Raw genomic sequence first — 27,546 nt, forward strand, 5'->3', positions numbered from 1 at the left:
TACGTTACTCGCTTGCCCAGTATTGCCCCCTCGCGGACGAGAATCTACAGGTGCCGAGAACACGCGCAAGTCAAGCAAGTGCATTTCGTTAATGAGGGCAAGCTAAAGCAAAAAAAAAAGAAAATTCAGCCAATCGCTGAATGGTACCTGCGCCATCACGTCACCTCTGCCGCAAGAAACGATCAAGAGAAATAAGCTATCGGCATGCCTTTTTGTTTTTGTTCTTTTGGCGCGAAAAACGTTTAAACATGGATAAATGCTTAGAAGAGAACACAGGGTGCGAGACGCCTATCATCTCCAAATTCACATAAGCATACAGTGGTAGAGGTGCGGTCTAGTTGGCTCTTCATATCTTAAAACGGCGAAAAGGACGCGGACAATGACAAAAGTGGACGCATACTGCTGGGTTTGTGTCCACTCCTGTCATTGTCCGCGTCCGTTGCGCTGTTTTCAGATAAGCAGACGCATGTATCCAACAAAGGCGGCCGTGCCTGACGGCTGCTGCGTCGCATGCACACATGTTGCGACAGTTCGCAGGTCATGGCGTCTGTGGCCTTAGTGCGCGCGAACAGTGTTACGGTGATCCCTGATACAGCATATAGATTTGCCGTTTAAAATGTCGAGGACGAATTCCGCTGACATTCACAAGTTCCCGCCAAGAAATGAACGAAACTGTACGCGTGTGACCATATTCCGGCCACGGGTGCATCGGCCTAGGAAGTTTTGCTACAGGTGGTACGTTTACATGCACCTCATTTCTTGCACCTCATTTCAGAACTGCCTCCAGTCACATCCAGTCCAATTTTAACAAAGTTGGCTGCGAGTAATCCAAATAAAAGGGATCGGACTCCTGGTGGAAGGAAGTCAGAAATGAAACAAATATTTACGTATAAAAACGAGATGAGGACGTCCCCAAAAAGTGCACTCATTGGTTTCGCGAAATCGGAGTTCCTGCTCAAAAATCGCAGTGAGGGCCTGGTAGCATACAGCATATGCCCCGTATACACAGGACGTACTGGGTTCGAATGTCAGCACCGCCGGTGATTCAACAGTTTTTTAATGGTCACAAAAGCATCTTCCGACCAGATGCTCGGCTTCTTCAGGCCGCCACCGGGTTTCTGATAATACCGTCACTTCGAGGGGTAAATCAATTACTGCACGTTTTTTGGTAGCTATGGGCAGCTGCAGCTCGTTCCACGCATTTCCTATTGGTTGTATATTTCTACAACCTCTGGCGAGCGGGGAGGATCCTACTTTTGCGGCGTTCCCCAACACTGCAGATCATCACCTCTGCAGATAATTCGTGCCCCGCGGTCCAGAACGACACCTTGGAAATTTCCCAAAACTAACATTGGCGCCAAACACCATACGGAACTTCTGTGTAATGGCGAGGGCCCACATCGTCAGCGCAGGCGAGAACACGAACCGCGTTTGCTCGTTTTTACGGCCGCGATGGGCATCTAGCCCTATGCGTGCCCACGAATAGCCGTGCGAGTGGCTCCGGAACTCCCGACGGAGGCTGCAGAGGAAAATTGAAACCATATGCGCGAAGGCAATGCCCTGGCTCGCTCTTGTGCGAGAGGGTCGCGCGGCGGCACGAGAAGGTGATTTTTACGGCTACCGGAAGTGTGCCCATGACGTCGTGGCTGCCGTGGCTCCAGCGAATGAGAGCGTGTGGTGGCCTGGCGGCGTCATGGTACAGTGACGTCTTTGTTCCACGATTTTAGTTCCAAAATTGGTCACTGCGAGTACACCAATCGGCCCGCGAATTTTGAAAAACACGTTTTTAAAAGTTCATAATAAATTGCTGGCTCAGTTCTGAAGACTCATACTTGGTGTGAATGCTTCTTAGCATCATTTCTAAGCATTGAAAACATTTACAAGTGACTTTTTATTCATTGCATAGTCCCTTTAATGCCTTCATACAATATCAGGCGACTGGGTAGCGAGGTGGATCTACAATAAACGTTTTTCCTAGAACTCTCGTCCGGGAAACTTTTGTTCCCAGTAGTAAACTGGTAACCAAAAAGTTAACTTTAGTAAGTAAAAAATTACAGTGATATTTTTTGCAGCTAGCGCATGCTAACATGGAGTGTTGGACCAGGCTTGTGGCGTGCGAGAAAAAAGCATACTTTTTGACGTGCCCATTCAAGAATGTCACAAGGTCGCCAAACTCTGGCAGCGATTCGATAACCAGTTGTTGAACAACATTCCTCTGGTTTTTGTGTTGGAGAAACATTGTGGCATTCTCTGGTTGTAATAGCTTTTTTTACAATTACCCCGGTGTGCATCACGACAGTGACGACACATGCACTTGGGAATTCCAGCCTGCCTCGATTCAAGATAGATATCAAAGAGTGAACATCGGCATCATCATGTTCTGTTGTTTCGCAGTCCATAACAAGCTGCTCTCGGCAGAAATCGCAGTTCAGGGCTTTCATTACAGAATGAGCACAAAAGCACCTACATAGCCAAACACAGGCGCGCGTGAACTCAAACTGTTCAGACCTTCTGTAAACTCAGCAATTTTGAAGGAATGTGCAGCACTTGACAAACAACCGACCTCATCGTCGCTGAAGTCACCGGCGCACATCACAGGAAGCGTGTCTTGGAGGCGAATTCTGCCTTCGCACTCGTGAAGCTGTCGGATGCTGATGTGGTAGTTACCGCCAGCCATTTGTCTGTACTGAAGAAACCTCTTCTCTAGGCCGTCTGTTTGCACTTTTCCGAGTAGCACGTACTTAAAACCGAGCTCATAGACGCAATACTTTGAGAATTCAAGTAGAGCATATGCTGAATGCCACAGAGCATTAAAAGTTTCCTTTGTGGCGTGCAATTGTCGTGTTTATAAAATTTCCATACGTCAAGCCAGATTTTGAAGGCTTTCAAAAAGGATAGCTTGGGGTCATCATTCAACGATGAAATTGGCTCTTCGTATACGTCGCGATAGTGATAGCCCTTGTGTGGCATCTTCACATTAACTACCATCCACCAATGAATAATTATTCTGATGAAGTTGGCAGTTTCTTTCGCACGTGAAAGTACAGGAAAATCGCAGTGCATGTCCAAGGCTTCAGCCACAAAGATGTTGAAAACCTGTAAGGCTAGTTTAACATTTTGCCTTTGTAAATTGCTTGGGTTTAAAGCCTTCGAAGGCAGCCTATAACTGTACTTCAAGAGCTGAGAAGATTCAAGTTTGTGAAGCTTTCTGAGATCCTTGAATGATGCCCACTGTATAATGTCAGGGTGGACGGAATTGTCAGTGAGGTTAAACATAGGAAAATAAAAGTTGGCTTTAGGATTTCTTTAGTTAAGCCAATTATTTCTAGCACACTTTAACAGTTACACAGCGTCAATGATGTAAAACATGGGTCGCGTTGCATCGTCTAGAGGTGGGTAAATAATCCTCACCTTATGCGACATCGTAAAGTCCATAAATGGCTGAGCGTGAATCTCGTCTGCCATTAAAGTAACAGCACTCTCATGCGATTTCAATTTATTAAACCTCTGGCCAATGTATTTAAGAAAATTCTGATCACCTGATTCGTTATCAGGTGATAGGTGGAAAGAGGAGCAGGTGTTTCTAATGGTACTCGGATGCGGCAAAGTCAAACAACCAGAGCCCCTCAAAAACTTGTATGCATGAGGAGATATAGTATGCAGATGCAAGCAAGCACCATTGTTTGAGATGAGTACTGCAGTCACTCTCAAGCAACAACACTTGTTCCCTCAGAAGTTTAACAGAGTCCTTTCTGTTTTTGCGGACGCTTTCCTTAATCTTTTCCATGAGGTTTACTATCAGGTCAGTAAGGCCATCAGATGAACCTTTGTCGTCAGAAATCTGCTGTAGCTTATTTAATATGTTGTGTAGGACATTGATGTCACCGATTTCGTCAGGCACGACAAAATCTCCTAAACGTTTCACTGAGTTGCCTTGAAAACACGCCGTGATACGAAGATATGCGAAAACAGTAACAGAACACTGTAGGACCAGCGCACTCTCATTTGCAATATTCAAGAACATGCTACAGTTTGGGTGATTAATAATAGTCCATTCAACCGGGACACACTTGACGTTTAAGCGCTCCATCATTTCATGCAGAGATGAAAATTTGCACTGCATTTGTTCTTGTCGATAGCAGGCTGCTGACATTTCAATAGCACGAGCAAGACATTTGCCTCCCGGCGCATTTTTTCGGCATCTGGGGAGCTCGTTGCTGGCACGGCATCTTTCTTTGACAGGTACGAGGGACAGCCAGGGAATTAGGATGGCACTGACCCAAGACGCAGGTGTGGCACTTTTAGAGGGACTTCGAACACCTTTCCTGTCCGGGGATTGGTGTACGATGAGGTATGTTCAAGGCAGGATGCATGGAAGTGTAAGGCGCACACCTGTTTTACAATAGCAAAAGTGCGACGCACCACATTACCAATGCAGTACAATCTAATATCGAGGTAAAGCTTAATTTTTGTCATGGCTACCTTAAATACTGTTCATTTGTGGCAACAGTAGAGAAAATGACTTCGTACCTTGTTGTTGGCAGTAGGCACAAAATCCTTTCGGGGGGGAATCGCACTGAGCCACTTGTAAAGCTGTTCATCCTTTGGCAAAGGAAACACTTGAACCTTGTTCCCCGTCTTGTAGTTGCTTGAGCACATAGGTACACAATATTTGTTAGGCATGTCGAAGCCTGCATGTCGCAGAACGGGCGCAAGGAAAACAGCACTGAAGCGACCACGAGGCGACTGGCTCGACGAACTAGCTGCGTGTAACAAGAGGGGAAAAATGAGCCGGGAGGCGACGGGGCGGAAAGGCCGGTATGGAGAACCGGAGGCAGCCGCAGGCAATGGCAATGCCCAGGTAGGACGGCGGGTGCTGACGTCGCTAGAGAGGGCGCAGGCCTTGAAAAGTTTAGGAGGCGTTGGCATAGGTGCGTCGCTCGCATGAAGGTGCTTCACCAGCATAGTGTCTCGTCTATAGTTGTCGCTGGAGTATTAATGTAGAAATTGCACTGATTAAATCAAATACAACAAACTAATCACAACGGAAACAACCGGACATGAGCTTCTGACGGCCACAAAGGTCAGGTACCACATGGTGCTACTGCGTCACGGATTGTTTCAACACCGCATCGTTCTAGTCATTTCCAGATCGGTGTCTCACAAGCTCTTATGCTGCTGATTACGCCTTTCATGGCGCCGACAAGAATGACTGACTGCGACAGAATCACGCCAAACAGCTAGCCCACTTGGGCATGTGCCGCACTAGCAGCGTTAAGAAAATCTTTTCGCACGAACACCTGTTCGACTACTCAGTGTTCCCATGCTTGCCTGCAGTGCAAACCTCACTTAAGAACAAGGACTATAAGGTTTCACGTGGCTACAGTGTCTGCAGTATCGTGCTCTGCGGTGAAGAGGCGTTAAGAGACGACGCAACTTACGGCCCGAGAGCTCAACTTCAAAAATTATTTCCTCGCTTTAAACAAAAATTACCTCGATAAAAACTTCAGAAATGGAAGGCAATAAGCTGTTTTACGTAATCCGCTATTGTTTGTATTTTTACTTGGACCACCTCAGGGTGAAATTAACGAGTGTTTTGGCTCAAAATGCACTTTTTGTAACTAGATTTTTTCCCCTTCTGCATCCGCAGTCTCATCACCTGTAAAATTTATTATAGGTACTGGACATCTACAGGAACAAAACGGCTATTCCAGAATTTCCGAGAGAAAGCTCATATTTAAAACAAAAAATGACAAAAATGAAAAATGACACATTTTCATACTTTTTTCGATTAAAAAATATTTATGCCGTGTAAAGCAGCATCTCCGAATTGTATCGAAAGACAGAATCTGTGCAAATGTGAATGAAAAACTTTTTGGAGTGTTTTCTAAAAATTCGCTTATTTAGCAGTGCCTGTTTTCTCATTTTTTCTGAATATTCAATCTGCCCTCACTTCACGAATAAATTTTTTAGGCAAAAATGCTTCAGGCTTTCATTACGCACATTACGATGTTTCCACGAATTTTTTGAACAAATTGGAGATGGTCGAGCGCAACGCCTGGGATGTTTGGCGTGGAATGATTCAGGTGGAACTATGTGAGTATGACGTCAGGGGACGAAAAGGCGGCATAGTTTCGGTTTTTGCGAATTCAAGATGGCGGCCATTAAAATTGATTGTGTCCTCCTATACCTTAATTCTCCCCCGTATGATGTCAGGGGATGAAATGACGACATAGTTTCGGTTTCTCGAATCTAAGAAGGCAGCCATTAAAATTGGTTGTGCCCTCCTATGTATATTTTGAACCCATTGGAAGGCCAGTTGGAGCGTCCAATTGTAATGCCGGCCCACACAAAACAAATTGTTTGCTTCCAATCGAAAAATTTCCCATTATTTACATGGAACCAATTGCAAGCTTCAAATGGAATAGGAGGGGCATTCCAACTGGAACACTTATAGAAAGGTTAACCGCTGGCTTCCTAATCAAGTGGCAGCTCCAAGTAGGCCGCAGGCGAGCATGCATGACACACAAACCATAGGCATAAACGTTGCGGCAGTTCCTGTCTCTATGGTTTGTCTGTCTGTCTGTGTGGCCAGGAAGAAAAAAGGAAAGTGCACAGGCCTGCTCACTGGCTCAAGCCGAGCCACAATCGCTACCACGTGCAGATAGTAGGAGAGTTGAAAGATGGGATAGAAAGACAGGATAGTAAAGACGCGTTGAAGACAAGGCCGATTGCGGAGGTAGTGCAATATTCCGGGCCAACCGGTGGCGGAAGTGAAGCAAACTTCAAACTCTCCGCCACATTTCCAAAAATAAGTCCAATTGGATCCGTACCAGATATTCTTGCATGTGGCCCACTTAGAGCTAATATAAACGAAAACGTAGCATATGGACGGGCCCCCCAGTGTACTCTGTTAAACCACTTAGAGCTGCCACTCATAAAGAGGATCAGTTCGGCCTGATGCTGCATGCGACGCACATTTTCAGCGCTCGATTTGTGAATTGTGGTTCGTACACGAGCGATGAGGGACGCCGTAGTGGAGGGCTTCGGATTTTAGACCACATGGGATTCCTTAACATACAACGACATCGCACAGCACACGGGCGTTTTTTTTTTATTTCGCCTACATCGAAATGCGGCCGCCACGGACGGGATTGAACCCAGGACCTTGGGATCAGGTGCTGAACTCCAAAGCCACTGTAACGGGTCACTTTATTTGTGTTCGTAAATAAAATATTACAGTCGGACCTGGATTATGAAACTCGAAGGGGTTCACGAAATAGTTGATATACCTGTATATCGACAATTCAGTGTAGGAAAAATGGCGATAGGTAAGCTTATCTATGACCTAGAAGCAAGAATACAATGCATCCATTCTTGTGACACGGTGCCTGGCTGACGACGATCTTCTGCCTGGTCAGGTCCGTTGACCGCAACGAGGTGTCCTAGTCCTCCCAGGTTCGGAGAGGCACCAGCCCGGCGGGGGGAGGGGACGCCGGGCATGACGGGAGGATGTGTGCAAGGGTGGCCTTGGGGCGGGAGCACAAGGTGCATATGGGGGTACCGGCTTAAATTTATAGAGATGGGCTGGTGTAGGTAGCGTGTGCGTCTGCAGGGGACGCCAGACTGATTTCTTTGCGGTAGTAAGGGATGGGTGGGGTGGCGGGAGATGAGGGCGCTCAGCGTGGGAGTTTGTGGTGAGCTCAGCAAACGAGTGCATACGCTCAGCAAACGAGTGCATACGCTCCTTCGAGAAATCCCCCACGAGGTCCGCCTGTGCCCGACTTCTAGACTCTCGGGCTAAGGAGTCGGCGGCCTCGTTGCTGGGATTTCCCACGTGCGCAAGCATTCAGATGAGCTCAGCGCGTTAGAATATGTGGGGGGGTGCACCAGGGATGGTGCAGGGTGGTGAACCCTGTTCCTGGCATAGTTTAGAATGGCTGTTTTTGACTCACTGATGATGTAACCGACATTTGTGTATGCCATAGCAATAGCGGTCTTCTCGGCTCCCTCAGGGGTGATGCCTGAAGGAAGCTCGAAAGTTAGGGAGGCTATGTGGGGGTTGCGGACAACCGCAGTGGCTCCATGCTCATCGCAGGTGGCATCCACCCAAACGCATCCCCATACCATTTATGTCGCGCTGCCTCGCGCGCCTTTCTCCGACCTTGATTACAGTGGGGGTGCATGTTCCTCGGTAATGGTTTGACATGGATCGCAGTGCAGATCTGGGTAGGGAGTGTTCTTAGTGATGTATTGTTTGCGGAGATAGTGATGCAGGCCTATTGCTGATTGAGTATGTGTCGTCCGGCAGCACCTAATCAAAGGTTCTGGGCTTGTATGTGGACCTCTCGAAGTTCTTGTAATGTGTTATGGACTCCGCGTTCGAGCAGTCTCTTAATTACAGGGAAGCTCACTTGTGGCGTGCACCGTAGCGGTGCCCTAGCGCATGCCATCCGCCTTGTTTGCGGGAGGTGCGGGATTCGACCCCCTGCCGCCGCGTACCTATCGGTCTCTAATGTTCCCGTGGCCTGGTGCTCAGATTCTGTGAGATGAGATGATTGGGAAATTGGTCTTGACCCTACCTCGTGTACGTCACCGCGAACACCCAATAGCCGTTCGAGCGCGCTCCGCACAGGTGCTGGTGGAGTGTCTGCACCGTGGTGTAAGAATATTTTCTAACACCATGGTCTACACTCAATCGCGAAAGCGTTCAACAGCTGCGCTGGTCAAACGCATTAATATGAAAACAACCGTTGAAGCATTTAATCCAACTCTGTTCTGATGGTCCACCGGTACCGGGCGTGGATATGGGTCACTCTTGGAGAGGGCGGTTGGGGGGGGGGGGGAGGTCCGTTTGAACCATGCATTTCTTCGACTTTTTTTTTTGTAAAACTAAATTGAGTTCAGCATGGTTTTCCTGTATAAAATTTCCTCTCGCTTTGAGGATTGGGGGTGAACATCCTCCACCCCCTCCCAATATCAGTGTACGAGCACATGGTGCACACCACCGCGCTTCGTGCCGCACGTCGCGGAGATTTCACCTACGGTTAAATTGATGATCAGCTGCTAATTGTATATAACATGCAACGTCTCCGAGGCTTCTTTAAGCCGTCCTCGTTCGCGTTGGTAGCGCCAGCATACTTGCATTCGTTGTGGCGCTATGGAGCGCTGTCACCATCAGTAGCGGCGCCCTCTTTTTGCCAAGCAACAAGAACAGGAGCTTACACGCCTCCAAGTGATAGAACAGCCTTGCTCTCGCCGTTATTTCCAACTCATGCTGGGACTTTATTGCGAATATATATCGTTTCGTGTTGCGTCACACCAAACAATTTTTTTTTCTAATAAAACCAAATGCTCGCCATGGCCAGTAGCCTGGCTTGCCTAATATACATCGTTTATTTTATCGGAACTCTGCAAGCTAAATGGGAATTTCGGTGGCGGTGTCTCAGGCAGTGTCGGCGAGGGCGTCCTCGTCGTCGAACTCTCCCTCGTCGTCGGCTGTGGCCTCCTGGTACTGCTGGTACTCGGACACCAGGTCATTCATGTTGGACTCTGCTTCGGTGAATTCCATTTCGTCCATGCCTTCCTTAGTGTACCAGTGCAAGAAGGCCTTGCGGCGGAACATGGCTGCAAATTAAGACGGGCACCACGAATATTAGTTGTTTTTGTAGGCTTTCACGAATTGCAGCGGAACTTATACAGCTAGTTCAATTCTATCCGTCCGAATTATTTCCACCAAGTTACCCAGCTGTTCGGATTTTTGTTTCTGCGCCAACAAGTCCAGCTTTCTCCGGCAAAGATTTTGAAAATTGGAAAATTGTATGACACTGTTAAGGAAATATTGAAGGTAATGGTCCATTATTCTGATATGTAGCAAAATTTTCCTTTTAAAGTGTTTCCAGCGATCGCACCGGAACGCTTTTGAAGATAGCGAAAACGATAATAGAAAAAAAACTAAGAGACTGCCTCGGGTGATCTGCGGATATATTTATTGTTTTAGTGAAATCTTGCATTATACGAGAAAACTGCGTTCATGAACGGCTTCCCGCTTAAAAATACTTTTGTCCATAATTCCTGAGTATGCGATTTCAAAAAGCGCCTTTCTCGATCATGAGGATCGGATTGAGCGATGGCGTCCAAAAATAGGCCTGCCTAAACTTGCAACAGAAGTGGAATAATCCAAGTTTTCTTTTGTATGCTGAGCGGCGGCGCGGATTAGCGTGAGGAGGGAGTGCTCACACACGTTCGCCATCTAAAGGGCGTAACTACATCCGACATTTGCTTTTAGTAAAAATCGATTTTCGGCTCTTTATGGGGTATGTAGATGTTTATCCGGCAACAAAATACGCATTATGTCGAGAAAATTGCATTTAAAAATTTTCCCGCTTCTCGATTCAAACTCGTGACGTCAAGACAAGCGAAATTCGTGACCACCGCTTAGTGAATAGCGATGTAGACTAGCCTCAGGGATCCACGACCAAAAAACAAAAAAGGAAGAAAACTCTTGAAGCACTGTAGTTTGCTTGCAAAAACGGTCGGTGATGGCGGCATCTGTATTTCATTTTTTGACCTTTACCTGGCTAGGGAAGGGGACGGACCTTTGTCCCCGTTTGGGTTGTCCACTGTTCGGGTTAGAGGAGCGCAGGGTTGAATAGGGGAAGTTCTAGAGATTGTGTAGGGTATCTAGGTCTGAGTAGAGTGACTCTAGGTCTGAGGTAGCTCACTCCCCACGGCACGGGAACAAATGCCCATCTCTTTCCCTTTCGCCTAGCCTTAGTCGTAGAAGCTCCGTTTTTTAGTGATAAAAGTGTCTTTCGCAATTAGAACGCTGCTACATTTCCATACAGGCCAACTTGAATTTGTCCTCAGAGTCTCTTTAAAGGTGGCCGCTTCGTTACCTCTTTATGAGTGATTTTTACGGGCACTGCTAAATTTGTAACGTCGGAAACATTACCCCTCCTTGATACACGGTCTGCACTTGGTGAACAGGGAAATGTCGCGCTTGTCATCTGAGATGTTTAATGAACGGGGTCGTTCCTTGCAGCTTGTGGTTTGTCAGTGAAATGCGCGTACAAAAGTTTTGCCGACACTGTTTGTGACGTCATCTTTGTAACAAAAGAACACCGCATCCAACATACCCCTGTTTTGGTTTAGGTTTTCTGCTTTTTGCTCTTTGATGACTGTTTTACTCACAGTTCTATTAACAACAGATTGCAACGAACAGAGAGGGCTTTAAGCAATATTACGGGAGCGCCACCTTAAGATTAAAAAAAATAATAATCCCAAAGTTGCCCTTGAACGATGAAGTAGGCGCTCTATGCAACTGCAGATTGTACGTGTGAACTGCATGCTGTGCTATGAGTAGAATGTAATTCGAGCAATTCTGATAAATGACTGACCAGTGAATTGTTCTGAAATGCGCTTGAACAGCTCCTGAATGGCCGTGCTGTTCCCGATGAACGTCGCAGACATCTTGAGGCCACGGGGTGGGATGTCGCAGACGGCGGTCTTGACGTTGTTCGGGATCCACTCGACAAAGTAGCTCGAGTTCTTGTTCTGGACGTTAAGCATCTGTTCGTCGACCTCCTTCATGCTCATGCGGCCGCGGAAGATGGTGGCTACCGTCAGGTAGCGGCCGTGGCGGGGGTCGCAGGCGGCCATCATGTTCTTGGCGTCGAACATCTGCTGCGTCAACTCTGGCACGGTCAGCGCCCTGTACTGTTGGCTGCCTCGGGACGTGAGTGGTGCGAAGCCGGGCATGAAGAAGTGCAGACGCGGGAAGGGCACCATGTTGACAGCCAGTTTGCGCAGGTCAGCGTCCAGCTGGCCGGGAAACCTGCGTGTGTATGGTTACTTAAGTTGCTTTAAGACTGTTTTTTTTTTTTGCGTTAAGCACCGCGAACAAGGGCCTGCAGGCGCCGCGCCATTCATGTCCCCAATTGTACTACGAAGTTATACACAACACAAGCTATTCCCTCTTCAGGTGTGGTGAAGTAGTTTGCAGGCCTAAGCGCCTGTGTCCATTGTGGGCATCGGGCCATTCTTCGACGGCAGTGATCGGTGCCACTCACTACAGCTTCGCATATAGAGATGTCGAGTGACAGTAATAGACTACGATTCCTGAGAAAAGAAAGCTTCGTCACCTGAGGCATGTTGTGACTCCGGACATTGTGACAGAAACCAGGTGGTTGAGGTCCCCGTATGTGGGAGTGGTGAGCTTCAGGGTTCGGAAGCAGATGTCGTATAGCGCCTCGTTGTCAATGCAGTAGGTTTCGTCGGTGTTCTCCACCAGCTGGTGCACGGACAGGGTGGCGTTGTAGGGCTCGACGACGGTGTCGGAGACCTGCAGTTTTGAATGCGCTTGAATTCGCACTTTCTGTCGACGTGGTGCAAAGCCTACCACATCTATGCACAAGAAAAATTTTCTCATTTTTAAGCACTGTGATTCTTGGATTTCTCGCTACCATTGTCGAGCATTAAAGGGACAAGAAATTATTTTGATGGTCAAAGTCTAGGGCAGCGATCAGTAGAGGTGGCCTTTGTCAGTATTAATTCGAGTCAAATTCAAAAGCTCTGCGTGGACCCTACACACACCTCCTTCACGCCCCGACGTCATGCAGATGCGGTGGCGCTGATGTCAGTAGCGCCTTTGGCACGGCAGGCAAAATAGGTTCCGCCTGCCCGTGCCCACCAGCTGCTGCAGCTGCTGGCGGGACTGCGCAACTGCATCATGCCCGCGCCTCGATATGTTTCTCGCTGATAGATACCGCATTAAGGAATGGGCCACGGTAGTAAAGCGCGAAGTCTGGGCCTCGATCGCCGCTTCCAGGCAATGTACTTCGTAGCTGGGGAGTTGCGTTCATTCTCCTGAACATCAGCATAGTACGCTTATAATTGCTTAAGGGAAAAAAAACACAAATGTCTGCGCACGTAATTATCACGTCGAGCCGTTTTGGTGTTCACTGGGCGCTGACAGGCTGAATCACCACCAAGGAATGCGGTCTTTTGTTGATAGCAGATAATGTTTAAACGTGTGTGGAAGTTATACGATCATATAAAGTCGCGTTCATGACACTTAATATTCACTTCAGACCATTTCTTAATATGGCCAACATAATTACTTGGTCTGTGTAGAAAGAAGTCTGATAAATTGTGTCGTTTTTGCACGGCCACGTTGGCATGTTTCTGTACGTGTGCTAAAAGCCACGTGTTTTTCACTGCATCATATGTCATAAGCTGTTTCATGAGGCGGTACATGATCGCGAAGCTTGTTTGGAAAGAAGCAGCCGCGATCGCATTGCCCGAGTTGATGACGATGATGATGACCTCAGGCTTAATGGCACATACCCACGGCGGGGGATTGGCCAGGGTGCAATGCTGATACAAACGCACTCATGGCCAAGGAGTGGTGTAATTAGATAATTTTGTGACCTAGACTCGAATTTTGATTAAAAATCAAGATTAAAAAAAACGGAAATGAAAAAGCAGGGAATTCTCATTCTAGCAGAGGAATCTACCTGATGCAATTATATATTCGTGAATAAAATCGCACACTGGTTTCAATGCATATCCCTTGGCGCTTGCCCCGAAGGAGAGGAGAATCGGAATAAATAGAGCAAGCCCCCGTCGAGCGAGGGGATCTCTAAGTAAGCTCTACGGCGAGAAGTTAATCGCAAAGAGGAAAAAGTGATCTGTGGACTCAATTTCGCCAAAGACTCAGAGAGGGTGGTCAGAAATATCCCTGACCGACATAAGTAGAGATTTAGTCGCGGTATTCTGCAGCGCAGTAGGGTCGTGGACACTTCACATTGCCTTGAACTGCACATCCGCGCACTCCAAGGAAATGCCAGGTGTTGAAAATTCGCTGCAGCAAGGAGAGGCTCATGGCTCAAGTAGTGGAGACGCTGGCTGCAGTCAAGTAGACAGTATTAGGGACGAACGGGACAATAGGTCCACCAAGGGCGGACTTTGCAAAAAAATCAACTCTCTCATCAGAAGCAATGCCACAGTGCCCAGGGACCCAGTGAAAGCGTACTTTTGTAATGTGTGGTGGAACAAGAAATTGAAGGGAACGGCTCATAGGAGTATCTCTCGATTTTTCGAGCACTATCAAGACGGAAAGGCTGTCTGAAAGTATAACAACCTGAGAGATACTGCAGGGATTCCTTATTAAGGCCAACTCAATGGCCAGAAACTCGGCGACAAAAATAGGGGTATAATCAGGAGCCCGAAATGATTAACTCTATTCAAGAGCCTTTGAGTAAATGCCAATGGCTGCTTTTTCATTTTTCTGGGAGGCGTCTGTAAAAACGGCAGTATGGTTAGGGAAATTATCCAGACACTCCTTAATAAGCCCATTTAAAACATTTGCAGGCAGATTCTTAGCATTCCTTGGGAAGGTGTCGTCAAAGGGGACTACAGTATCAGCCCGGCGGTGGTTAACTGGTACTACAGAATTTATTGATACAGAAATTTTTGACGGCAGGGAATTAGTGAACACAACCTGAGGAAGCTTATACCTAGGCCAAAAATTACCAAAGAATAGAGATGGGTTCGTTGTAAATAAAGGGTTAGCCAATTCAGGAACAGGCTCAAAAGACATTAAAAACGTCCGCACAGTGAGAAGCTGAGCCGCAAATTTAGATCAGGTATCCGCGCCTCCAAGTACAGCGCAGCGTTAGCAACTGATTTAGGCAGACCTAAGCAAAGGCGCAGAGCGCGTCGCTCAATAACAAACCGGGGTTCAAGCTTGTACCTTGTGCACCCAGAAAAGAGAACAGAGCCAAATTCAAGTACACAGGTCTTATACAGAAAGAGCAAAGTGTCCCGACTCATACCAAATTTTTTGTTGCTGATCCTCTCCAACCGGCCAAGGGCACGCTCACCTTTAAAGCACAATGCTTCTAATCAAATAGGGCATCGTATCAAATAGGGATCGTCAGCTGCGTGATCAGACTTAGAAGTGCAGACGTCTGAAGCATGAGCACCGCCGCAAACGCGGCAGCGCGTTGCCGACTTGCAAGATTTGCCACTCTGACCAAAACGCCAGCAGTTCTTACATTGTAATGGACGGGGCTGCAGTGGGTCAACACGGTAGACAATGGGCCAGACTTTGATTTCCCATCGGCAAGAGGAGCCCGCAAAAGTTGCTATAACAGACTCAGTTGGAATACGAGAGCCTCCAGCCTCTGTTGCAGCGGTAAACTGAGAGGATGCCCACACCGGCATCATGGAAGTCCAAGAATTTCTTCTGGCGTAGCGGAGGGATACACACCGCGGATTATTCCTTTTACGCAGGCGAGTTGCTCGGGAATAAACGCTTTCACCGGGAGTGAGGCAAAAGAGGTGCACTGCAGCAAGTCTGCAACACAATCCAAATCAGGTGATTTGCACAGAATTCTTCTTTTGGCAAATGGTCGAACCTCGGAAATCTCAAGATATCGAATGGTCGCTGCCTTCAGCTGCTCCTGGATCATATGAGAGTTTTTGATCTTAATTAAACCATCTCCTACAGGGACCAGAGCCACAGGGATACGCTTGGCAAAAAGAATTTAGGCAAACTGGCGAACCAGGCTACTGGACCTGTGCCCGAGGAAGACATAGCCATGTCCGTAAGCCTAAGAAACATGAAGCCTACATCCAAAAGGGAAAAAACCTGGCCAAATCCCCCACTCGCGGAACGGCCTCACCAGGAGTTTACAGGATCAGCAGCACCAAGACACGCTTCAGCAGCGAGGCCAGATGAAGCGGGAGGCGACATAGAACAGCCGTAGAACAGCGTCGGGTCGTATCAGCACAATGGACACTAAGGGCCGTTGTTGTTGTTGCCTTCGTGACATGGCACATACCCACGACGGGGGATTGGCCAGGGTTCAGTGGGGAGACCCCATAGAACAGGGTAAATGGTGCCAAGCTATTTTGCCTTGGGTGAAATTTCCGAGTGATTAAAAAGAAAAGAAGGGCCCTTTCTTCTTCTTTGCCGAGTTGTTGTTGTTGTTGTTGTTGTTAGCCTATCAAAAGATGGCACATACCCACAAGGGGGATCGGCCAAGAATCGGGTGGCTATTCACCTGAACGCAGTTAACAAATAGGAAAAGCACGTGGGAGCATAACAGCGGTGAATTTTTCGTCATGAACAGAAAAGGGATGAGTGTTTTGATTTAAAAATTTTAAGAATAATAATAAAGAGAGTGATTAAATATTAATGATTTAGTCAAAATGTAATAATTGATAGAAAAGAAAAGGTTGAAACACTTAGCAAGGCAGTCGGTGTGATTCTATCAGGAAATTTTGAACAGCGGTGCAAAGAGATCTGTGGCTGAACCCAAATGTGGTGGCGCCAAATGATAGCAAGAGCGGGCTGCTCAAACTAAGGCCAAGATGCTGCAAGGGCTCCTCCAGCAACTTTTTTCTCAGTGAGTTGAATCGGCGACAATACAGCCAAAAATGTTCAATAGATTCTGGCTCACGGCAAAATGCACAAAGGGGAGAGAGCGCCAAACCCGACTTGTGTAAATAGAAATTTAGAGGGGGGATGCGGCAGCGTAGCCTCGTCAGTGATACTTCAAGCTGCCGTGAGCAACAAATTTTCCGGTTCCAATAATATTTAAGGTGCTCATAATCCGCCGATGTTAAAAGTGATGTGTCTTGCGTGCTTAAAAACGCACGTCGCCGAAATCTAGATGCTGTAATGTAGGCTGTAGCCGGGATGATTGGCAACACGGGGCCGCTGAGGGAAGCCTTTGCGAGATTATCAGCAATCTCATTTACTGTCACACTGCTGTGGCCGCGAACCCATACTAAATGAACAAGGCTCAAATGCGGAGGAAGTAGGGATAAGAAAGTTGATAAAATGGGACCGTCAACCTGTGCAGCGAGGGACGAACACAAAGATAAAGAATCAGTAATTACTGCAACTGCTGTAATAGAGGGGTCTAGCTTGCGTAGAGCAAGTACAACTGCTAGAAACTCTGCTTGAAAAATAGGGGTGAAATCTGGAAGGCGCAGAGAAAAGGACCAGTCTAAATGGGAGCAAAATATTCCCACACTTGCTTTTTCATTGCATTGCGATGCATCAGTGGGTATTGCTATATCGGTTGGTAGGGTCCTCAGATGATCTTCTAGAAGGCCATTTAGAATACTCGGTGGCAAAAGTTTTGCATTTTTTGGGAATATGTCGTCGAAAACAATGTGTACAGTGGGCCCATTCCGAAGCGCAGGAAGGATATCATAAATGTTTACATCTAAAGGCTGAAGTAATCTTTGCACAAACACTACCTGAGGGGAATTGAAACGAGACCAGGGGACACCAAAAAAGGAGGTCGGCTGAGAACAGAAAATGCTTTGGGAACGGTGGAAATGGGATTCATAGATCCTGAGGTAAGTTTGCACAGTTAAAAATTGAAGTCGTGATAAGAGAGACGGAATGCGGGCTTCAAGGTACAGCACATTGATAGCCACAAATTTTGGAAGGCCGAGGCACATGCGAAGTGCTTCCCTCTCTAAAAGGACGAGAGGGCGAAGTTTATATGTAGCCGAGCCTGAAAACAACACTGATCCAAATTCTAAAATTGGCCTGACATACATTATGTAGATCATTAATAGCGCATCTCTGCGCATGCCGTACCGGTGATGACATAATCTCCGTAACATGCCCACGGCACGAGCCCCTTTCGCCGCGACATGGTCAATGTGAGGTCGCCAGGTGAGTTTGTTGTCATAAATGACCCCTAGGTATTTTAGGGATTGAACCTGCGGTATTATTTTTAACTGGCAAGTGAGAGAGACCACTACAGGAGTGAATAGAGGGAAAACAAGAGTAGCGCACTTGCCAAGATTTAACTTCAGGTGTAATGTGCTCAACCAGTGCTCAAGTGTATTCAAATATGACTGCAACAGACCATACAGAGAATGTATATCCGGCGCAGCAGCAAAAAACGCAATGTCGTCCGCATAGACGTAAGTGCGTACATGGCGGTGGAGAGGAATTGAGCTTAACAGAATATTAAAGAGCACAGGAGAAAGAACAGCTCCTTGCGGTACACCTCGCGTTTGTCTATACCTCTCTGAATGAACACCATTATGGACGCAAAAGAATTCCCTGTTATGAAGAAATGCAGATATCCATGCAACTATATAATCTGGAAATTGAAGAGACTGTAGCCTATGTATCAGGATGGAGTGTTCTACACTGTCGTAAGCTTTGGCGACATCTAACGTAACCAAAGCCGCGACCAGGCGTTGACGACGAGCAAGGAGAATTCTGCTCTCAAGATCAGCATGTACATTCCATATCGAACACCGTGGCCGGAAACCGAGTTGGCACGGGCTGAGTATACTTTTGCGGTCCACAATGGCTGACACCCGAATTAGTAACAACCTTTCTATCAACTTTACCACGTTTGATGTTAAAGAAATTGGCCTAATATTATCCAATTCATAGCCTCCACCCTGATTTTTAAGTAAAGGGATCACCTTGGACAGCTTCCACTCAGAAGGTATCCAAGCGTGTTTGAGAGAGTAGTTTATTAGGTGCAATAAGGAGTTGGGAGACTCTTCAAATAGAATCTTGAGCATCTTTGTGGTAACACCATCAGGGCCAGGAGCAGCAGCTGGCAATCTCTGGACAACTTGTGAAAGCTCTGATAGATTTACTTGTGAGTCATTATCATTTGGTACGACTGGTGCAAACAACAATGGTCGCATAGGTAGTAAAGACGAGAACCGCTTTTGCAGGCCTGTGGCTATTAATTCAACCGCCTGGATAGCTTCTACAGGTGACATAACTAATGACTGAAAATTATGAGAGGACATGAGCTGTTTCCTAGACCGTAGAAAACCGAATAGTGCACGTCGGTTGCCCGCCTTTGAAAGATAATCGAAGTGTTCTGAGTCATATTTTTCCTTTGCGCGAGAAACTGTGCGTTTAAAGGTGGCTGCAATAAATTTATAATCACTCCAGTTATTCGGACATTGGTTATGAAGAAGCTTTTCCATGCTGCCTTCCTCCGCCTGTAATCTCTTGTACAGTCCGCATTCCACCAGTTAGAAGAATTCCCTTTTATTGGCCTCACCAGGAACTCCGACTTTTTACGGCTTTCCTCAATAGCCAGACATATTCTTACTGACTGGTGGACCTCGGCGATGTTAGACACTGGAGCAAGGGCAGAGCGCAACGCCGTCTGAAATCTGTCATAATTTACATGTGACCGCAACTGAGAAGACGCCGGAGTAACACGACATATGATATCAAAATGAATAGGTATATGATCACTTGAAGTGCCGCTATCAACTGTCGACCAATTCGTTACGCAAATTCCAGGACTAATGAACGTGAGATCTAAAACAGATTGAGTGTGTGAGCGAAGATAAGTGGCCGATCCTGAATTTAAGCACATCAGGTTGTGATCAGAAACCCAGTCCCAAAGGCGCTTGCCGCATGAATTAGTCCTAAAACCCCAAGACACATGGTGAGAACTGAAGTCCCCAGCCACGAGAACTGGGTTTTTACAGTTTACGAGTAAAAAATCCAGAGGTCTAACATCCTGGACTCCATTGGGGAAATAACAATTTGCTATTGAAAATGGAGAGCACCGAGGAAGTACAAAGTCTATCGCCAAAATCTCACAGTCAGGAGACATTTGTTGAAGAGATACCACAGCCCTGTAGCAAAATTTTGAAGAGACTAAAGTTAGTAAACCCCCGCCTCTTGACTGGCGGTCTAGGCGAAATGACCGGTAATTTTTGATATGAAAATGTTTGTCAGCTGAAAGCCACGTTTCTTGCAGAATTATAACATCCGTATTAAGCTGAGTAGAAAGGCAGTGTAAATCTGTGGAAGCGGAAAGAATAGAGCGACAGTTCCACTGCAGAACTCGCAACGACGCTATGGTTGCGAAAGTCTAGCAGCAGCAACTGCCTGCTCCAAAATGGTATCCTTGGGTTTAGTGCCAAGCTGCTGCTTCTTTGATTTTGGCTGGGTGCCCTGAGAAGACAACGAATGAGACATGGGGGACCCACTGCGCATCAGGCTCCACCATCTCGGAATCATACATTATATCAACATCCCTCGAAGTACCCGAGGTAGGTACAGCGGCAGTGACAGAAGTTTGCTCCTGGGGTTGTGATGCTACTGGAATTTGAGACCGGATAAGAGGAGAGGGAATTGTTGTCGAAAGAGGTGCCAAACTAGCCTGCACGGCATGTGTAATCTGAGCCGCTAGAACATTTGTAAAGCACTCTGACACACTTGCGACAATCTTTTCTACCATTTTAGACATCGAAGCCTCCACAGCAGCCGCAATTGCCTGGGACAGCGTTGAGTCTAGCATGACACCTTGCCGAGCGATCACATCGGCATAACCGCGGGCACGTTCTTTGACCTCTGAAATAGCGTCACGGCGCGAACAGCGTTTCCTGTCAATTATTTCCAGAATTTGAATTTCCTGAGCTCGAGAGGGACAATTTGAGTAGTTTGCAGAGTGCGCACCACCGCAAAGGCAACACTTCTCATTCTTTTCAGTGCAGGTGCTTGTTGCATGACCATCCCCACAGTTGCAACACCTCAAGTTGGATTTGCAACCGCCAGCGCTATGTCCATAACGCCAGCAGTTGTTACACTGCAGAGGCCGAGATGATAATGGGTCTACCCGAAAAATTAGAGGTCATGCCTTGATTTCAGAGTGGCAGGAAGTGCCGGCAAAGGTAGCAATCACTGATTCAGTGGGCATCCGCACGTTGTTCACATCCCGGCTACAGCGGTGCACAGCAACAACACCTGCAGCCGACAGAAGCACAAGAGTCTCTGCCGGAGACAGGGAAGAGTCTACACCTCGTACAATACCTTTCGTGCACGCCAGATGAGAAGGGATGAAAGAACTTACCCGAAGGGAGGCAAAGGATGAGGAGTTTAGTAAATCTCTTACACAGGCGAGGTCTGGCGATCTGCACAGAATCCCACCGCGTCCAAACTGGCGAACCTCTGAGATTGACTCATAATGAGAAGTAGTCGACTGGAGAGCAGCCCGAAAAGCACCAGGGTTGTTCATCCTGATAGCACCACCATCCTTAGGCACCAGCGCGACAGGGATACTGCCGACACCACTGCGCAAAAAAGCTTCCAACGGTAGGAGATCAGTTGACAGAGAAGCCGACCAGAGGGAACTCCCCTGGCCGGGAGACTGGGTGGACATAGTTCGGGCTTACTGCCTTACCGCGCAAAGACGCAAAGAGAAAATGCCACAATCAGCCACCCGAAACTTAGCCGGTCGTTCCCAGCAGAGCAGAGCCGTCGGGGCAGCGATGAACAGGACGAACGCCACTGGGTCGAACAATGTCCTCCTAACAGAGCCAAGCTGGTCGTCTCACGGTGGCCAAGAGGTGCCGAGAGGCCGAGCGAATCTTCTTCTTCTTCTTCTTCTTCACCCCAGGTATATGGCCGAGTTGCAGCGTGCTTTTGTCTTTGTTTTTGCCATCGCATGACAACGGCCTCCAAAGTATCTCATAAAGCTAGCGCAAATAGATGAGAGCACACGAAGCTGCGTCCAGCACACGTAGTTGCAGGCGAGTGGAATTTTTCGGCTTGAGCCCCTGCGTCTTTCAATCAGACTCCTGCGTTGCTAGGGAAATGTTTCGGTTTGGTTTGGTTTGGTTTATGGAGTTTTAACGTTCCAAAGCGACCCAGGCTATGAGGGACGCCGTAGTGGAGCACCCCGGAAATTTCGACCACCTGGGGTTCTTTAACATACACTGACATCGCACAGTACACGGGCCTCTAGAATTTCGCCTCCATCGAAATTCGACCGCCGCCGCGGCCGAAGTCGCGGCCCACGTCTTTGGGGTCAGCAGCCGAGCGCCATAACCACTGAGCCACCGCGGCGGCTATGCAAACGTTTCATTTAGGGGGTACACTAACAGAAACTGTCGGGTGAAACAATGCAGCGAGATTGAGAGGAGACGCGGAAATTGAAAGTATTTTCGTTATTTATGCATGAGATGTAACCAAATTTGGCACAACTGTGAACTTTTTATGCTAATTTCAGTGCTGTGCTTTATTTTCAGCTGGCTGGTACAGATGTTGGGTTATTATAATTAACACCGTCGTCAAGTCATCTCCGGGTGTGGAATAATTAAGTAGAAAGTGCGCAAATTTTTTATGCCAGCATGTTCACAAAGCTCTGCTTTGTGTGATGACGCTACTGTTCTTTTTTTTATGCAAAGTACGTATGCAAACAAAAGTTAAACTCTAGCATGCATATTTACGTAAACACATTTCTTAGAAAAATAACTTCAACATGCTACTGCATGTGTACAAAAAATTGTCAGATTTATTACACTACTCAATCTCTCAGGACCGCGGTGGTTCAGTGGTTATGGCGCTCAGCTGGTGACCCCAAAGACGCGGGTTCGATCCCAGCCGCCGCGGTCGAATTTCGATGGAGGCGAAATTCTAGAGGTCCGTGTACTGCGCGATGTCAGCGCACGTTAAATAAGCCCAGGGGGTTGAAATTTCTGGAGCCCTTCACTACGGCGTCCCTCATAGCCTGAGTTGCTTTGGGACGTTAAACCTTCATAAACAAAACCATAAATAAATCAACGTCTCAGGATTCATTCGCAGCAAATGAATCATTCTATTTTTATTCGTTACGAAATTACGTAGGGATGAGTGATGCCAATCGTAGAAAACATGAAAGCTGAGAAAACCAACCTTAAAGTTTATTCCCTCGTTTGCTTCGTTCGCCCTCGTAGCTTTTTCTTTTGGTCAAAGAAATGCGGCACTGCAATCAATGGAACCTCTGATCTTCTGATCATTCCGCTTCCAAGTGATACTAAGATAGTGGTGCACCGTCGTCGGAAACCCGTGGAATTCGCGATGCGCCGAGGCCACCAGAAGAGCGATTCGCTCAATCTTCGACGCCCACACATCAAAAAAGCGTAATTTTCTAAATTTCTACTGCACAAAAAAATCCGATCAGTTTGGCCATTTTAATAAGGTGACAAATCGGCCTCGTTGGTGCATGATCTTGTGGCGAAAAGCAGCGCTTACACGCGACAGAGGAGACTGGAGACACGACACTGTCCCCACTTGCCTCGCTGCGCGGCACGTGTGTCAAGTGACCTTGAGCGCACGTCTGCTCCGCCGAAACAACGCCAGAGCTTCTCCTCACTGCTATCCCGAAGTGGAATTATTCCGGCTAGTACAGAGCGTCAAAAAGTGGTTATTTTATTCCACGTGTAGCGTAGAAATCAACGGCAGCAACGCTTTCTGTTTGCAACTGATCATATATACAACGCACAGTGCCAAACAATATCTCTGAATAGGCCGTACGTGGTCAACGCGAGCCTGTGCACTTCGAGAAATTACGAAGTTCAAAGCATCAACAGCATCAACCGTGCACTTGGTGATTCGCAGAAACCGACAACGCGCCTACAAGCCTACCGCGAGCCCGCTAGCGACTGCAGTGACACCTTGTTTGTTTGCAAACATGCAGCAGGTAATACGGTGGCCGCAGCTGGCAAAAGACAGGGTTAATAGGAGAGACATGGGAGAGGCCTTTGCCCTGCAGTGGGCCTAGTCAGGCTTATGGTGATGATGATGGTGCAGCATGTCTATAATTTACAATTTCGATTTAAATCGCTGCTCGCACTGACTCGCAGTCTGCTAGGGCGACAGCTCACCTCGCATTCTTTGCCTTAGCACACTATACTTAGCCGCTCCTACACCAACGATGTCAGTGGGCAGCCTGACGCCTACTGCCCATTGGGCATGCTCAGGTGGCGTGGGCGGGATTGCGCAGCCCCGACCTGTTTTCTGTTAGCACGAAAGCAATCCTAGCCAACCCCTAACGGTTTCGACGATGTCTCACGCGGAGAAAATGAAGCCTCAGCCAGACTCAGTAAGGAAATGCGTGTGCATGGCAATGAAGCTCAATTCTGGGGATGGTCCTGCAGGGTAAGGACAGCAACACATGGTATGGCACATGATGGTGTATATTGTGTATGGGGGTTTAACGTCCCAAAGCGACTCAGGCTATGAGGGACGCCGTAGTGAAGGGCTCCGGAGATTTCGACCACCTCGGGTTCTTTAACTTGCTCTGGCATCGCACAGTACACGGGCCTCTAGAATTTCTCCTCCATCGAAATTCGACCGCCGCGGCCGGGATCGAGCCCGCGTCTTTCGGGCCAGCAGCCGAGCGCCATAACCACTTAGCCACCACGGCGGCCCTGATATGGCACATGAAGAATGTCCCAAACATGGTTAGGACGCCCGAAATTTGCCCTTCGAATGACCTTGACCGAATTCGACTGCCGGTGAATCTGGCTGTTCTCAGGTGGAAGACAGGCTTCACCTCGTCTCGAAATGGAATTGGCCCACCTCCAAAAATAAGAGTTGGCCCACCCCCTAAAATTTGAAAATTGACCTACGTTCGGGACCGACATGCGACACCCCCAGAATGGGTTTGGCCCACCCTCAAAATTTGGGAGGCCCACCATGCTTTCGCGCACTATTTCGTGCTTAGCAATGATAAACCGCTAGCCATTTTTTTTTTCGGCACGTCGTTGTGTAAGAGTTGAGGGAAGCTAAGAAGCATCATTTTTAATCGCCGATATCTTCGGTGTTAAAGGGCTGTAGACACCAAAAATTTGCTCGCATGTTTTCTGCTTTCAAATGATGCTTTAGACATTAGAATACATGTATCGCCGCGTTGTTTTCGCCTACGACCGATAAATAATATATAATTGAATTTCTTCTTTCATGCTGTTTCAGTTTCATCAAGCGAACGATGGCTGTGACGTGTAGTTGGACTTGGAGTATCGTGAGGCAGGAAAAAAACGGCAGTATGACTGCTGATACGTCGTTTGTTTTCATTCCAGCTCTTGAAGCAGGCTTGTTTAAGCGTTACAGTGAATTAAAACTACGTGTCAGCGTTTATATTGCAGTTTTTTTCGTGCCTCACATGACCTAAAGTCGAACTACATGCCACAACCATCGTTCGGTTGATGAAACCGAAACAGCATGAGGGAAGGAATTCAGCACTCAGTGATTTAGCGGTTGTATGCGAATACCAGACGATGATCCATGTATTATAATGCCTAAAGCATCATATGGAAGAACAAAACGCGCAACTAAATTTACATGTCTATACTCTTTTAATGAAGCTAGCTTATAATTTTTTTGCTGTTCGGTGACGAGTGATGGAATAGCGATCGCTCGTGCGCTTTTCCTAACCTCAGTATATACCATTTCATGGTCCCTTTAAGGTAACAGCCGTCGTGCGCTTGCACTCTGCAGCTGTTTTCGCGCCATTCGTTTGGCAGCAGCGCTGGGTGACGTAAAGTCTCGCACATTCACGCGCGAGTGCGGTGTTCGATACCACCGTAGTAGGTAGACATCAAGAAAGAAAGCTCGCTGAGGTCACCACATGCCTTCATATCTGACGGCAGTTTAATAATAATAATAATAATAATAATAATAATAATAATAATAATAATAATAATAATAATAATAATAATAATAATAATAATAATAATAATAATAATAATAATAATAATAATAATTGGTTTTCTGGGGAAAGGAAATGGCGCAGTATCTGTCTCATATATCGTTGGACACCTGAACCGCGTCGTAAGGGAAGGGATCAAAGAGAGAGTGGAAGAAGAAAGGAAGAGAGAGGTGCCGTAGTGGAGGGCTCCGGCATAATTTCGACCACCTGGGGATCTTTAACGTGCACTGACATCGCACAGCACACGGGCGGCTTAGCGTTTTTCCTCCACAAAAGTTTGCGTCTCGCTGGTATTGACGCTGTCCTGGCTTAAGACACGTGCCGGCGGCGCGGAAGCTGTCACGACGAATGCTCACCTTCGGGGAGGGCATGACGCTGAAGGTGTTCATGATGCGGTCCGGGTACTCCTCCCGGATCTTCGAGATGAGCAGCGTGCCCATGCCGGAGCCGGTGCCTCCGCCCAGGGAATGGGCCAGCTGGAAGCCCTGCAGGCAGTCGCAGCTCTCGGCCTCCTTGCGCACCACGTCCAGCACGGAGTCCACCAACTCGGCGCCCTCAGTGTAGTGGCCCTTGGCCCAGTTGTTGCCGGCGCCGCTCTGGCCTGCGAAGGTTACCGCGCATATGTACGCCACCTGCATATGCCCGCGCTGCTGGGAGCCGCTGTTTCGAGCCAATAAGCTTTGACCAAAAAGGTAGCCGCTAAGGCGCTTTGCGCTGAAACCTTTCCTGTTTCTACGCGAATTTTTCTTCAGTAGCATGATAGTGAAGCGGTCTTCAGATCAAATTCGCCGACCTTATAAAATAACTTTTCGTATTTCAAGATGGAAACTCAGCGCTCAGGAACGTATGTCAGGCGCATAGGGCAGCAAGCTTCGTGTTGCAATGGTCGCCTCAGTTGCTGTTCACTTGCATTTTGTACGCAGCGAATTTGCCACCGAAAGAGTGGAAACAGCCAAGATTATACAGCCGACTATGAATGCCGATTCTGAGCACAGGTACGAGCAAATCGAGTTACCTTTGTTAACCCTAAGCTGTGGCTGCACCTAACGAACACTACGATGGGCTAAGAGCAGCTGCTGCAAGGAACTTCCGGCTAGGGACGGCTAGAATTAAGCCCGGCTCCCCACGAACCTTTGCGCACACACGTGCAGCTGATGACGTTGAGCTGAACTTGATCAGTACATGCTAAAACAGCAACGGAGATATGAAGCTAAAAGAGACGCTGACCGAATATGAAATTGTCGGGCCTGAACAGTTGACCGAAAGGTCCCGATCTGACGGAGTCCATGGTTCCTGGTTCCAAGTCGAGGAGGATGGCACGGGGAACATACTTGCCGCCTGAAAAATACAAACCAGGTTTTTTTTTCTTTACAGCCGTCAGTATTTTACTACCGTTGCGTGAACTGGAACATTGCCAGCAAGTCTGCCACGCAGTTTCTAATGCTGAACGCATGCGGAGCAGACGAGCGCCACCGAACAGGGAACTGTGGGGTCGCCACATAGGGCATGTCTGCATGCGCATAAAGGCACATAGACATAATGACGAAAACATTTCGATGCCGCTGCGTTACACGACAGAGCAGAACGTTTTCGAGCGCTCATGTACCATTGGGAGTGTGTTTGTGATGCTATCATCATGATCAGCATTCGCAGCCCCTTTGATAAAACTTACGTTTGCACAGTAGGTATGCTATTAGAACACATACGGTATTCGTCCGTCATGCTTCTCGTCAAAATTTTCAATGAGAAAATAGTATGTGTCGAAAGAAATGTGCCAAAAACACAACTATAGTCTGTTAAAACTCAAGAATGTAGCGGCGAATGCTCTTCTTAAAGCCCCTCCAGCCAGTCGCTTCGGTCGGTTTTCATGAGGCAGGGGCTAAGCACGAAAAGGAAAGAGTACGGCGTTTGTACCCGTGCCGTGTGGAGTGCGTTCTTCGTTACTCGGGTTATGAGAGCGGAGTAGTTAAATGGGGAGTTGAAAAGACGGTGCGGTGTTGCTAGGGCTGAGGACGTGTCCCTTTCCTGCCTAGCTGCTGCTGCA

At 47.6% G+C, this 27,546-nt stretch overlaps 1 protein-coding gene across 1 annotated transcript; it reads right to left on the minus strand.

Annotated features, from left to right (window-relative positions):
• Positions 1-9,316: 9,316 nt before the first annotated feature.
• On the minus strand, positions 9,317-27,224 carry LOC144113866 (tubulin beta chain-like). The gene is made up of 6 exons (XM_077647229.1): positions 27,209-27,224; positions 26,730-26,840; positions 25,859-26,103; positions 12,144-12,343; positions 11,400-11,836; positions 9,317-9,627 (listed from the first exon to the last, which is right to left on the minus strand). The coding sequence occupies exons 1-6, from the start codon at positions 27,222-27,224 to the stop codon at positions 9,446-9,448; spliced, it is 1,191 nt and encodes a 396-aa protein (XP_077503355.1). The 3' UTR covers positions 9,317-9,445.
• Positions 27,225-27,546: the final 322 nt, after the last annotated feature.

Source organism: Amblyomma americanum, chromosome 1 (genome assembly GCF_052857255.1).
Source record: "Amblyomma americanum isolate KBUSLIRL-KWMA chromosome 1, ASM5285725v1, whole genome shotgun sequence".
Taxonomy (NCBI): Eukaryota; Metazoa; Arthropoda; class Arachnida; order Ixodida; family Ixodidae; genus Amblyomma; species Amblyomma americanum.